This window comes from Bubalus bubalis, chromosome 17 (genome assembly GCF_019923935.1).
Source record: "Bubalus bubalis isolate 160015118507 breed Murrah chromosome 17, NDDB_SH_1, whole genome shotgun sequence".
In the NCBI taxonomy this organism is placed as follows: Eukaryota; Metazoa; Chordata; class Mammalia; order Artiodactyla; family Bovidae; genus Bubalus; species Bubalus bubalis.
Genome location: NC_059173.1, coordinates 21708689 through 21722808, shown reverse-complemented (window position 1 = coordinate 21722808; position 14120 = coordinate 21708689). Strand labels below are relative to the sequence as shown.

The 14120-nt window shown below is 49.6% G+C and overlaps 1 protein-coding gene across 3 annotated transcripts in view; it reads left to right on the top strand.

The window, feature by feature from the left end:
- SCARB1 (scavenger receptor class B member 1) overlaps nucleotides 1-14120 on the top strand; it is a 93331-nt gene that overhangs the window by 7888 nt on the left and 71323 nt on the right. The window contains exon 1 of one of the 3 annotated variants that reach the window (XM_044930289.2): nucleotides 8329-8445. The exons of the other annotated variants lie outside the window; for them this stretch is intronic. Within the exon in view, the coding sequence (XP_044786224.1) occupies nucleotides 8347-8445 (99 nt within the window). The 5' untranslated portion in view covers nucleotides 8329-8346. Of the gene's footprint in view, nucleotides 1-8328; nucleotides 8446-14120 lie in introns of those variants that run through there. 3 annotated transcript variants of the gene reach the window in all.

Genomic DNA, 14120 nt, shown 5'->3' with positions numbered 1-14120 from the left:
GCCATGTGTCCTATTGCAGTCTGGCCTTCTGGAGGCCTGGCCCGGGGCTGTGTTCAGTGCACCTAAAGAAAGAAAGAAAGAAAAAGTGAAGTCGCTTAGTCGTGTCTGACTCTTGCGACCCCATGGACTGGAGCCTGCCAGGCTCCTCGTCTTTGGAATTTTCCAGGGAAGGGTACTGCAGTGGATTGCCATTTCCTTCTCCAGAGGATCTCAGGAGGGCTTCCCTGGAGGCTCAGATGGTAAAGAGTCTGCCTGCAGTGTGGGAGACCTGGGTTCAATGTGCCTGGCTTTTCCCATTTCATGACACGTTCCCCAGACCTTCCTAGGATGACTCATACTTGCCAGGCCTTCTCTCTGTGACCCATGTGATTAGCTAGAATTTAGAGAAGCTTGGCTACCTGGAATCATCCTGTTATGACTTCAACATGTAGCAAACGGGACGGAAGTGCGTGGATATCAAGGACTTGCTCATTGAAGCTTTGCATTTTCCCCTGGGCAGTTTTATTCTGCTGGAACCTGGGCCCAGGCATGTCTGCTCCATCAGTGACTGTGGATCTTGGTGCCTGGAAGCATGATCCTATGCGCCTGGTCAGCAGCAGAGAGGCCCCTGGGCAGAGAGGCCCCCCCCAAGGCAGGTTTCAGCCACAAGGCTGACTTCTCTGGCTCATCATCTTAGAATTAGCGAATTTGGTTACAAGAGCATCTACTCCCCTTCCCCCCACCCCTCTTCTGTGCCATACAGATCCAGCAGCTTTGTCCCCATAAACACATTTAGAGTGCAAAGAATTCAACTCTAGGTAGGACTCAGCCAAAAAAAAAAAAAAAAAAAAGGAGAAGTTCTTTTATGTACCTCATCTCCTGCCTGCTGGTTCAGATGTGACCTTGGCCTCCACTGGCCCTTGGAGGGGCCATGGGAGCTGAAATGCAAAGAGAAACAAAAACCAACACCAAAAAGCTCATTCTTGGCTTTGGGGCTCTCTGGGGCCCTGGAGCTGGCGAGTTACAGCCTGTCCAGGGGTGCCTGGGACCCACATTTGAAGCTCAGAGTCATTCTGCTCAGAACCTCCCTGAACCCAGAGGTCCGGGCCCCTGGTGACCGTGGGCGCAGCTGGCTTCATTGTCTGGCTTCCTTCCCCCACCTCCACCCCATCGTTTCCTCCTGTGCCCCGATTTATTGCTTCGTGCTGGGTAGGAGGAAGGAACAGGAGTGGCCCAACCTGTGCTTGCTTCCTGGCATTTGGGGTGAAGTTCCTTCCACCTTTTCTGGAAGCTGCTAGAAGGACTCTTGAGACACTTTGATGTGTGGTCTCTTGGGCTGCTCTTGAACTCAGATGCTGGTGTCTCCTTATCTCCCTGACCGCTGGCCATTGGCACGTCCCTGCACTAAAGCCTTTCCTGGCTGAGGTCACACGATCTCACACGTCTAATGCCATCTTTGTCTGGGCCCCTCCCAAATTTATATCCTAGGCCCAGGCCTTTCCCCTTGAACTCCAGCCTTGAGCATCCAGTGGCCAGCTCTGTATCTCAACCCGGGTGTTCAAAGGCAAGTCATGCTTACTCTAGCCAGCGCTTGACTTCCCATTACTGCCCCTGCCCCAGAACTTCATTCCTCCCACCACGTTGCCATCTCAGGCCATCGCTTCTCCATCTGCCAGCTCCCCCGGCCGAAAGCCTTGGAGTCAGCCTTGACTCTCTCACTTCCCACGTTGGACCTTTTGTTTTTGGCCTCATCTTCAAAATATATGCAGAGGACCTCCCTGGTGGTCTAGTGGCTGAGACACCACGCTGTCGATGCAGGGGACCCAGGTTTGATCCCTGGTCAGGGAGCTAAATCCCACAGGGCGCAACTTTTAAAGTTTCCATTCCAGGACTAAAGATGCCTCATGCTGCAATTAAGAGATTTCGCATGCTACAACTTAGGGAAAAAAAAAGGTCCCTCATGCCGCAATGAAGATCAAAGATCCCCTGTGCCCTAGTTAAGATGTGGAGCAGCTAACTAAATAAACAGATAAACGTAAGATACTAAATAACCCGAAAAACACAAAAGTAAAAATGTACCCAGAATCCAGCTTCTCCCCACACCCAGGGCCACCACCCTGGTCCAAGGCACCATCAAGTTTCACCTGGATTCCTGCACATCTCCCTGTTTCCACCTTTGCTCCCTGGCTAGGTTTTTCAGCACAGTAGCCAAAGGGATCCCATGAAATCTGCAATCAGAGCATCACCCTCTTCTGCTTAAATAAAGCCTGGCAGTGGGCCCACACCATCCCCTCCGAGTCAAGGTGAGACCTTATGTTGGCCCTTGAGGCCCGTACCATCCGAACCTCACCCCTTTCTGTCCTCCCCTTCAGCTTGACCTTGCACTCGGCCCTGCTGGCTGTTCCTCAGACTAACTGGCACATCAGCCTTACTGAGTTCTTCCCTTTGCCCACAGCTCTTTCCCTGATGTGACGTGTGCGTGATTCTCTCTCCTGCCTCCTTTAGGCCTTTGTTCTGATCTCACTTTCTCATGAATCTCTCTCTTTCTCTTTCTTTTTTTTTTGGTCTCACTGTGCAGCATGCGGGACCTTACTTCCCCTACCAGGGATCTAACCTGTGCCCCTCGTAGTGCAAGTGTGGATTCTTAACCATGGGGCCACCAGGGAAGTCCTTCTCTTTTTGAATATTGCAAGTTTTCTTCCCTTTCCCCGGTGCTCAGAACCTTCCTTACCCTGCTCTTTTTCTTCTGTTGCCCCATCATCTGCTGAGATACTGCAGAATTCACCTTTGTATCCTGTTTATTGCTTATTGTCTGTTTCTCTCCACGAGAGTGTCAGGCCCATGAGGGCAGGGACCTTGGTTTTTGTTCATTGCTGTGTCCCAAGCACTTGGAACGATGCCTAACACATAATGGTAGGTTCTTGAATAGTTACTGAATGGATGTTTAGAAGACGAGAGTGGTTTCACAGGGAGGTACGTGACCAGTGGCAAGTTGTCACCCTCTATGGTGACGTGGGGGGCTCCCCTCCCCCTGTGTGGCTCCACATGAAGCTGTCCCATCTCTCAGCTCCTGCAGGAGCTCTCTCTCCAGGCCGTCTGCTCCTACTCATGCCACTCTTGTCCATTTTCCCTGCCACAGTAGAATGTTCTTTATTGTTTTTCTTCTTATTTGGGATTATTTTTGATATTTCTTTCTTTCTTTGGCTGTACCTCACAGCCTGCGGAACTTCCTTGACTAGGGATTGAACCTACACTCCCGGAAGTGGAAGCATGTTGTCTTAACCACTAGACCACCAGGGAAGCCCAGCTGCACTTATATATGTATGTAGTTTATCTATTTATGGCTGTACTGGGTCCTCATTGCAAGGGTTGTTTCTAGTTGCAGGGAGTGGGGGCTACTCTTTAGTTGCGATGTTGCGGTGTACCAGCTTCTCATTGAGGTGGCTTCTCTTGTTGTGGGGCTTGGGCTCTAGGGCTCATGGGCTTCAGTAGTTGTGGCCCACAGGCTTAGTTGCCATGTGGTGTGTGGAATCTTCCCAGACCAGGGATCGAACCCATGATCCCTGCATTGGCAGGTGGATTCTTACTCATTGGACCACCAGGGAAGTCCCCCTATGCTCTTAAAAATAATGTAAATTGCATCATTTCACAATACTGATTAAAACCTTCTTGGGTGTGGTATGAAACTCATTTGCTCCTCATGGCCTATGAGCCCCTTTCCTGCATCCACTCCCTGCACTTTAGTCTGTTGTAGCCTCACAGACTTTTCTTCTTGTTGTTTTTTGGTTTTGGTTATGCCATGCAGCTTGCAGGATCTTAGGTGCCCGACCAGGGATCGAACCTGGGTCCTAGGCAGTGAAAGCATGGAGTCCTAACCACTGGACAACCAAAGAATTCGCCTCATGAGCTTTTCTTTTCCTCCCATGCACAGGTGTTCTTTCCTGCCTCAGAGCCTTTGCACAGACTGTTCCTTCTCCCCAGAAGCCTTTTTCCTCCTAACTTTTATGCTGGATTCTTTTCATATTTAAACTCAAATGGTACTCTTGATGATTACCCCTCTCCTCCCCACCTCCCCACCCTATGAGCCTACCCTATCTGTGTTATAAGCATTCCATGTTATTATCTTCTAAGCTGTCACCATTCTGGAATGATACTGTTCACTTGGTTGAGGTTCCCCGGGACAGGGGCCTCGTCTGTCTTGTTCATGACTGTATCCCATGGTTGGGAACCCTGGTCTAGGGCAGAGACCTGGCTGGGAAGGGACCTTAGGCCGAGCCAGGGAGAGAAGTCCAATTGGGATCTTCAAATTCATGGATTTGGAAGGCAGACTCCTTGGCTTCAATGCTGGCTCTTCCCCTCCTTCCCCTCCTATCTCCCGCACCAGAGAGGACCTGGGAGCCTGGTCTTTGTGGTGTGTTCATGGATTCAGGACCTGAATCTCAACAAGTCCTGCTTGTATTCCAGAGATATCTGTCTGACTCCAGTGACTGGGTGTTTTTCCTGGCTGAGTGTTGGTGTCTTCTGATTGATCCCTCCTCTGCCCCAGTTCGAAGGGACACCAGTTTATGAAAGTTGTCATTGGGGCCATCTGGGGGTGGTAGGTTAAAAAACAGCACCTGTCTTGGCCCAGGGGCCCAGGGAGGTGTGGAGGCTGGCCTGGAGCCACCTCACTCTGCCTCTCAGAGGGAGAAGGGATCCTCCTGCTGGCATCTTGGCTTCAGCTGGGTGGCTTGGATTGGGGGAGGGGTGGTATTTCCCTCCCACTGCATTGAGGCCCTGGGTCATCATTAAAGTGGAATTGTTTACGTTTCTTGTCCTCATGGGCAGAAATGGCGTGAGGCTGGAGTTGGGAGACCCAGGTCCAGTTTGCTGGTGATACGTACTTCCTCTGTACGTACAGGATCTCATGTCGTCTCAACCATGCAAAATCATTTACCTGCACTCAATAAACCACAAGTTGACTGGGTCAGTATTGGCCTGGAGGGTACAGAGAGGGGGTGGGGAGGGAGCTTCCTGTGGCCCTGTTGTTTCTCCTGTGGGTCCTGTAAGGGATCCAGCCTGAATGCAATCCAAGAGTTAAACATTCATTTTTAAACCTAGGGCTCAGATGGCCACCTGCACCACATGGGGGAGAAACTGGTTGCTTTTAATTTCCCCATGAGTCTCCAAAGGGAACTTTATGGAGGGACCTTCAGAGGTAATTAGAGAATTTTCCCAGTGGCTGGGTAAAGTTGTAGTATGAAGGCTCATGGGCTCTGATTGGCAGGGCTTGCCTCATATGCTTACCCCTGAGCCAATCACTGTAGCTTGAGAAATGGACTGCTCTGATTGGTCAAGCTTGGATTAGCTGCCCGTCCTTGGAGTTTGAGAGGGAGGCCTTTTTCCCCCCTAAAGCAGGGAGACAGGTGGGGTGAGTGGTGCCCTAAAGGAAAAGGGTGGGAAGGACTGTTAGGAGAAGGAGGAAAGGGTGACAGGCAGCAGAAATGGTTGATGGATGCTCTTCTCCAGAATAGCTTTCTCACTTCATCTCATTGCCTCTCACTGCCTCTGCCTATTGTAGTGTTAGAGATTATTTTCTTTGTCTCTACCTTGGACTACTTGAGAGGGTGGTAACTAACTGATCAGCTAATTGTTTCTGTCAGGGAATGTTTCATAAACTCAGATTGTTAGCTCTGGCACTCAGTTCCATCTTTTATTCTTTGAGGAAACAAAAACCCAGAGGGAGCAAGGATTTAAGTAAGGCCAGAGAGCAAATTAGGAGTGAGTACTGTCAGGGAAGACTGTTGTCAAGTGGGGAGGGAAAGTGGGTGAAGATCAGATGCGCTGGGGGAGCAGGGCTTGGGAGAAGCCAAGTAGTTGTGAAACCAGGTCATGAGCTAATGTTTTTCAGGTAGAAAGTTCCCAGGGTCCTGGTCTGTATGCCTGCCCACCCACCTCCTGGAAGCAGGATTGGGAGGAGGTGTTTGTTGTAAACTGGGAGAAGTGTCAGGGCTGGGGTGTGCCAAAGTGCAGGCTTTGTCGTTCCCGGGTGGGAGCCGCCCTTGGTGTGCACTGGAGGGGGTGGCGTGGAAGAGAGATAAGCGAAGTTTCTCACCTTCATCAGAACTTGCCCAGGTACAGATGCAGAGGAGTTGACCGGGAATCATTGTAGCTAGCAGGTATATTCTGCAGTGAACCAGCACACCTGTCATCGACAGTCCCCCGGATGAACTCCTGACAACCTTGTTGATCCTTGTCCCAAACCCTAGGACATACCCTTCTTCACCTAGGACAGTGAGGAGGTCGGTGTGGGAGTGACCCACATGGACAGCCAGGCCCCCGGGGTCTCTGGGAGCATCCCCTTGCACACAGAGAGTGCCCTGTGTGCCCACATGAGAACCTTCCGCCTGAATGAGAAGCATGGGACAGACTGGAACAGGGGGAGCTGGCAGGCAGTGTTGACATGTCATCATCCAGGTCAGGCATGGCTTCTCAAACCCCCAGGATTCTCTCTAGGGTCTGGCCAGAGTTTTGGCATCCAGGAGCTAGGTGGACCCAAGAGCGTAGACTTTGGAGCCAGGCAGCCTGGGTTCAAATCCTGGTTCTGCCCTTTCTTAGCTGTATGTCTTTGGACAAGTGACTTAACCTCTCTGTGCCTTATTTCCTCCTCCGTAAAATGGAATTAATGAAAGTATCTCTTATACAGGGCTCTTATAAAGATGGGGGAGTGGGTGCATGTGAAGTGCTTAGAACAGCGGTCCCAGCCTTTTTGGCACCAGGGACTGGTTTTGTGGAAGACATTTTTTCCAGGGACCCAGGTGTAAGGGGAATGGTTTTGAGATGATTCAACGCATCACGTTTATTGTGCACTTTATTTCTGTTTTTCTTACATCAGCTCCACCTCAGATCATCTGGCATTAGATCTTGGAGGCTGGGGACCCCTGACTTAGAATAACAGCTTGGCAAGTGTCACCTGAGTTTTTTCTCTTGTCATCATATTAACCTTATAGACACATCCATTGTAGGATTAGTCAGTCGGTCACTTTACCAAAATGGGACGGCATTATGCCCACTTCCCAGCATCTTGCTTTTCTGACTCCATCTCTTCTCTGAATTTTCCCCAGGCACCTGGGTAGCTCTCAGTGGGTATCTAGATGACTGAACATCCCACGGTTGTACCAGCCATTCCCATGAGCAGTCGTGTTCTTTTCCCACCCTGATGTTTCAGTTTGAAAAATTTTGTTTTGGGAAAGTTGTGAACACAATGCAATGAATTTCTGTAAGCCTTCTCTCAAGCTCCACTGATGCTGACCATTTGTAGCATTTGCATTCTCTGTCTCTCGTGGCCAAACCATCTGAGAGTCGCTTGTGAACGTGACGACATCTCACTCTGGAGCACTGCAGCGTGCGTGTCTTAAGGACAGAAATATTTTTTTTTGTAACCACCAGTCACCGTCACACTCAGGAAAGCTTGTGATGGTTTGCTTCTTTGATCTCATGCTCAGATGACATTCAGAGTCTCTTACTGTCCCAAGAGCACTATTACAACAATTTTTTGTCTTTATTGTTTGAATCATGTCCTGTGTCTGGTTGCCTTGTTTCTTTCTCCTCCTCTAATCCAGACTAGTCCTCCAGCCCTGTTCTTTTTACTGAACCCTTCACAACACTAGTGTTTATAAAGGGACAGGCCAGTGTTTTGGCAGGATGCCCGTCAATTTGGATTTGTCTGTTTCTGCATGAGCGCACGTTTTCTTCTGACAGAGTCCTACACAAAAGTCTCCTTGTTTGAGTCAGATGGGAGTAGAGCCCTCCTGGCTGAGTTGGGATGGATGTCGGGACTTTCCTCTCTCACCCCCAGCTTGGCAGCCAGCCCCCTCCTGCAGCCGGCCTGGGTCCCCCCGGGTGAGTTTGAACCTCCCCTTGGACTGGAAGCGGAGAAGGCAATGGCACCCCACTCCAGCACTCTTGCCTGAAAAATCCCATGGACAGAGGAGCCTGGAGGGCCGCAGTCCATGGGGTAGCAAAGAGTCGGACGCGACTGAGCGACTTCACTTTCACTTTTCACTCTCATGCACTGGAGAAGGAAATGGCAACCCACTCCAGTGTTCTTGCCTGAAGAACCCCAGGGACGGGGGAGCCTGGTGGGCTGCCGTCTATGGGGTCACACAGAGTCGGACACGACTGAAGCGACTTAGCAGCTTAGCAGTTGGACTGGAAGAAGCCCCGATTCCATCTGGCCTTGGCTTTCAGCTGTTCCTCCATCTGCTTCCTAATTTTCTTAGCTCTGATTCTTTGCCTTCATGCCCAGGTGTGTGGATCCTTCCAGCCACCCTCAGCCAGCCTGCCCGCTCCCCTCCAGCCCTCATCGTCTCCCAGGACCATGGAAGCATGATGGCCTGTGGGCTGGGTTGCCGCCTCATCCTCTGGCCTGGGAAGGCATTGCAACTCTGGGGTGCCAGAGCCTGTCTGGTGGAGATGGGATGGCAGGTGAGGGCCTTCTTGTCTTCCCAGCCTGTCCCTCTGAGCCTTACAGAAGTTCTTGTGCCAGGTCCCCCTGACCCCATCTGGCCTCTTGGCTGGCAGATGAAGGTCACTCTGGATTTACTCGGCTGAGAGCCTGCTGCCACTGGAATCCCTTGGCAGCTTTGAAAGACCAACTAGGCCTCGGGACTTCCTTCGACTGCCTGTTCCCAGGGTCCGCAGATTCCACCCGCTGCAGTCTCCTGCTTTGGATTTTCAACTTTGAATTTTGTTTTTTCTGCGTTTCTCTTGTTGCGGCACACAGACTCTAGAGCGCAGGTTCAGTAGTTGCAGTGCATGGGCTTAGTTGCCCGAAAGCATGTGGGATCTTAGTTCCCCGACCTGGGATCGAACCCGAGTCCCCTGCATGGGAAGGCGGATTCTTAACCACTGGGCCACCAGGGAAGTCCCCTTTCTTTTTATTGTGAAATATTACTGGGAGAATGGCTTTGAAATATGTATAATATCATATATGAAACAAGTCGCCAGTCCAGGTTCGATGCACGATACTGGATGCTTGGGGCTGGTGCACTGGGACGACCCAGAGGGATGGTTTGGGGAGGGAGGAGGGAGGAGGGTTCAGGATGGGGAATACATGTATACCTGTGGCAGATTCATTTTGATATATGGCAAAACCAATACAATATTGTAAAGTTAAATTAAATAAAATTAAAAATAAGGCTGATAAAAAAGAAAAGAAATATTACATACTTGAAAGTAAGTGTCTAAGACACACATGTTAAATATCTAAGATAAGCATTAGTGTGATCATCTCCAGATAAAAAAGCAGAACCTCATCTGCCCTCCAGAAGCCCCTGCAGAAGAACCTGTGCTTGTTTCCAGCTTGCTTGGCTTCTTATCATGCTATGATGTCTACAGCCCTAAACACTGGGATTAGCTTTATCTGATTGTGAACTTTAAATGAGTGGAATCTTACTGCTATGATCTGACTTCCTGTATTCTCTCAAAATTCATACTTTGAAATCCTAATGTTCAAAGTGATGAAGTTAGGAGGTGAGGCCTTTGGGAGGTGATTAGCTTATGAGGGTGGAGCCCTCATGAATAGGATTAGTGCCCTTTAGAGACCCCCCCCCCCCAACCACCTCACAAAGAGCTCCCTTGCCTCTTCCATAATGTGAGGACGCAGTAAAAGTCTCTAGCCCAGAAGAGGGTCCTTATCCAACCAAGATCTCAGACTTCCAGCCTCCTGTTTTTGTAAGCCATCTGGTCTATGGCATTTTGTGAGAACCACCCAAATGCACTAAGACAGAAATTGGTTCCAGGAGGGGCTCTGCAGTAATACACTTAAAAAAACGCAGAAGTGGCTTTGGATCTGGGCAATGAATAGAGGCTGGAAGAGTCGTCAGGTGCTTACTGGAAAAGCCTATTACTGCCACGAAGAGATCATTAAAAGCAATTCTAAGAACTTCCCTGGTGGTCCAGTGGTTATGACCTCATGCTTTCAATGCAGGGGGCATGGGTTCAATCCCCGGTTGGGGAACTAAGCTCCCACATGTCACCCTCATGCTGTGTGGTATGGCCAAGAAAATATATATATTTTTAAAAAAGAATAAAGTGATTCTCGTGGGGGTTCAGATAGAGAGGAGAGTTGTTGAGAAAGCCTCTGGTTTGTTAGAGAAACCTAAGAGGCTGTGAGCAGAATGTTGGTGAGGCCACTCTGATGATATCTCAAGTGAAAAAGAGGAACTTGCAAATTGGGGGAAAGGCCATGTTTGTTGTGAAATGGCAGAGGACCTGGCTGAGTTGTGATTGTGTTGCAACGTTTTTGGTAGAATTGGTGGGTGATGAAAGCGGCTACCTGCCTGCAGCTGGTTCTGAGCACAGTAGCTCTGGAATGCTTATGATCAAATGCCAGCAGAGGGACAGGACTTAAAGATAGAATTGATACTCAAAGGGGAATCTGATCTTTAAAAATTTGGAAAAGTCTCAACCTATCTGTATTGGATAACAAAAACAAAGAAAACGAGACTGCCTGTTGGGAAGAGAAGACCAAGGGTGTGGCTAAAGACAATTTGATAAGATTAGTGTGTGTGTCAACAAGACATCTGCCACCTGAGCAGGAAAATAGCCAGATTGGACTGAAGGGGAAGACGGGAAGGCATGAGGTGGAAGGTCGGGATTCTTAGATTTTCCAGGACAGGACTAGGGAGCTATTTGACTGGGAAAGTGCTGTTTAAAACGAGGGAGGAAGGACCAGAAGGCCATTCAGAGATCACCAGGGCTTCCTCCTCAAAAGTGGGGTCATTGCCCACGTTTCAGTTGACCTCTGCTCAGTGGAGCCATGGGGCCCGGGTTGCCCCCCCACAAACCCAGGTAGGTGGAGCCACCAGGGTGCAAGTATCGCCTGGAGAGCCTTAGGCCTGCAGCTGCCCCCGCAGAGCTGTGGGGGCCCAGCCACAGCCACAGTGGGTCTGGAAGACAGGACATCAGCCCAAGGATGGGTTCTTCTTGAACCTTGGAGTATATGTTGATCGCCCCATTAGGTTTGGGGGTCACCTTGCACCTGTTCCTTTTTTTTTTTTTCTATTTCTCCCTTTGGCATGGGAGTGCCTGTCCTATGCCTATCTCACCACTGCATTTTGGAAGCACATAACATATGTGATTTCACAGGTTCACAGCTGGAGTCTCACCTGTTTTTTTTTTATTTTTTTAATTTATTTTTATTTTTTTTATTGGAGTATAATTCCTTTATAATATGTGTTAGTTTCTGCTGTACAATAAAGTGAATCAGCTATATGTATACATATATCCCCTCCCTCTTCGACCTCCCTCCCACACCCCCCTCACTCATTTTTGATTTATATAGTTAGATGAGACTTTGGAGTTCAACTTTTGGGTTGATGACTTGTGAGAGAGACATGGATATGGGGCAGCATTCATTATGGCCTGAATGTTTGTGTTTCCTGGCCCCCCCAAATTCATATGTTGGAAACCTAATACCCTTGGTGATAGCATTGGGAGGTCAGGCTTTTGGGAGGTGATTTGGTTATGAGAGTGGATGGAGCCTTCCTGAATAGGATTAGTGCCCTCATAAAAGAGACCTTAGAGAGCTCCCTCACCCCTTCCACCATGTGAGGACACAGCGAGAAGTCTGCACGCCAGAAGAGCACCCTCATCGGACCACGCTAGCACCCTGATCCCAGACTTCCAGCCTGCCACCTTATGAAATAAATGTTGTTTATAAGCCACCCATTTGGTGATGTTTTGTTACAGCAGCCCAGCCCTGATGGAATAAGACACATACTCTGTATTTTTTTTTTTTTAATTTTGTCTTGTTCTTGCTTCCCATTATGTTTGTGAGACCCATCCATGTTGTTACAATAAACCACACCCCGTCTTCATATCTGTAAAATATTCCATGAGGCTGTCCTGGTTTCTCCATCCTGTGAGCATCTCCAGCTCCAGGTTATGAACACCCTTGGCCCTTGCCCTCGGAGTGCACGAGCCCGATTTCCTCCAGGGTCCACAAGAAGCGGCAACCTGCGGGTTCCCGGAAGTGCCAGACTTCCCAAGTGATCGAATCAGTGTTCAGTTTCATTACAGGCTTTTTATTTCATAACGTATAGAGGTGAAATTCACATAACATAAAATTAATCGTTTAAAGTGATCCATTCAGTGGCAGTTAGCACATTCACAGTGTTGTATAACCACCACCTCTGTCTGCTTCTAGAATGTTTCTATCACCATCCTTTCTTCCTTCCAACTCCCCTGTTCCCTGGCAGTCACTAGCCTGCTTTCTGTCTCTAAGGATGTATCCGTTCCGGACATTCCCTTTAAATGAAAACCTACGCTGTGTGGCCCTTTGTGCCAGGCTTCTTCCCCTCAGCATCATGTTTCCAAGGTTCTTCAGGTTGTAGCCTGTGTCAGCGCTTTACTCCTTTTTATGGCTGAATCGTATTTCACTGTGTGTGGATGAAACACATTCTGTTTATCCATCTATCGGTGAGGGACACTTTGGTTATTTCCACCTTTTGATCACTGTGAATGGTGCTGCTGGGGATTTGTGTGTACACATGCCTGTTTATTTTCCCTTTGAAAATACTGTCTCCTTTAAAAAAATATTTTATTTTTGGCTGTGATGGGTCGTCGTTGCTGCACGTGGGCTTTCTCGAGTGCTTTCTCTTCTCCTTGTGGTGGCTTCTCTCGTGAAGCACAGGCTCTAGGCTCTCGGGCTTCAGTAGTTGCAGCTCCCGGGTTCTAGTGCTCGGGCTCAGTACTTGTGGTGCATAGGCTTAGTTGCCCCAAGTCATGTGGAATCTCCCCAAGTCATGTGGAATCTCCCCAGATCAGGGGTTGAACCCGTGTTCCCTGCATTGCAGGGCAGATTCTTAAACCACTGGACCACCAGGGAAGTCCCTTTGTCTCCTTATATTTCTTCTCCTCCTCCTTCTCATGTCTCACCCATCCCTGCCCCTGCACCCATCCCCTGGGGGGTATGTCTTTAAATAGGACATGTATGTCCTTGTGCCACAGGTGGTGCTGGGGGTCTGCTCGGAACAGTGGTCCGGAGCTCGGTTGTGAGCCAGGTAGGTGTGGAAGCCCATTCTGGCTCTGCCTTTTGCCTGTGCGTGACCTGGGGCAGGTTTCCCAAGTCTCTGGGTTTGGTTAGACTCCCATAAAATGGTACAAACCACGCCTTCCCAAAGGGTTGAAATGAAGATCGAATGGGCTAATAGGTGGCAAGTGCTTTGAGCTGGGCATGGCCAGGCAGGTCCTACGCCTAGCACGTGGGTTGCCAGAGCCTGGGAAGAGAGCAGACCTCTTTCTTGGTCCCCAACTCCTGCTCTTAGCCCTACTCTTGTCCCTTCATCATCTGGAAATCTATCCACATATTCTTGACTGGCCCATGGCTTCTTCTAATGCCTGGATTTCCGAGTTTATATTCCTCTCATTTTATTTATTCCTTTTATGACGGGTGTCTGGTTCCTTCCACTCCTACCTCCCCAAGCAGCAAACGTCCTGGAACTTCCCATCGTAAAGTTCTCACGTATTTCCTTGGGATGTGCAGGGCCTGGGGCAGCCTGCACGTAGGGCACGCATGGGAAGGGGGAGGCAGGGGGGCCAGAGTCACCAGACGTGCCTTCCAGAAGGGTTCTTGCCATGCCCTCCCACATCTCCAGCGCCTGATACCATCTGGCCTTCTAGAATGCCAGCGGTTGCCATGGGTGTTGTTTTCTTTTGCATTTCTGAGTTGTGTTCGATCCTTCTTCCGTTTGTAAGCCAATGGGAGTACAGGGTCGAGGCTCCGAGTTTGGGGGGACCCGTGGGGGGTACACATAGTAAACTGGAGATAGACCCCAGGATTTGGACTTGGTTTAATTAGAAATTTTTTGTCCCCAGTGACCAAGGTCAGCTGCAGGGAGAGGACAGAGGATGCGAGGGGCATCTGTTCAGCTGTAGAGATTCAGTGGGAGAGTTCAGCCTTATTCAGGATGGGGAGGGATTGTAGCTGACCCCACATACCCTGGGCTATTGTCTGCGGTCAGCGTAGGGGTCCCCTCCCGCTAAGGGTGTGCCTGTGGTCACCTTGCTGTGTAATTGTCATGTGTGTCTTAATTTCTGAGGGCTTTGTCTTCACGTGGCCATCCCCTCTGTATGCCTCTGTGTCCTTGTCTCTAATT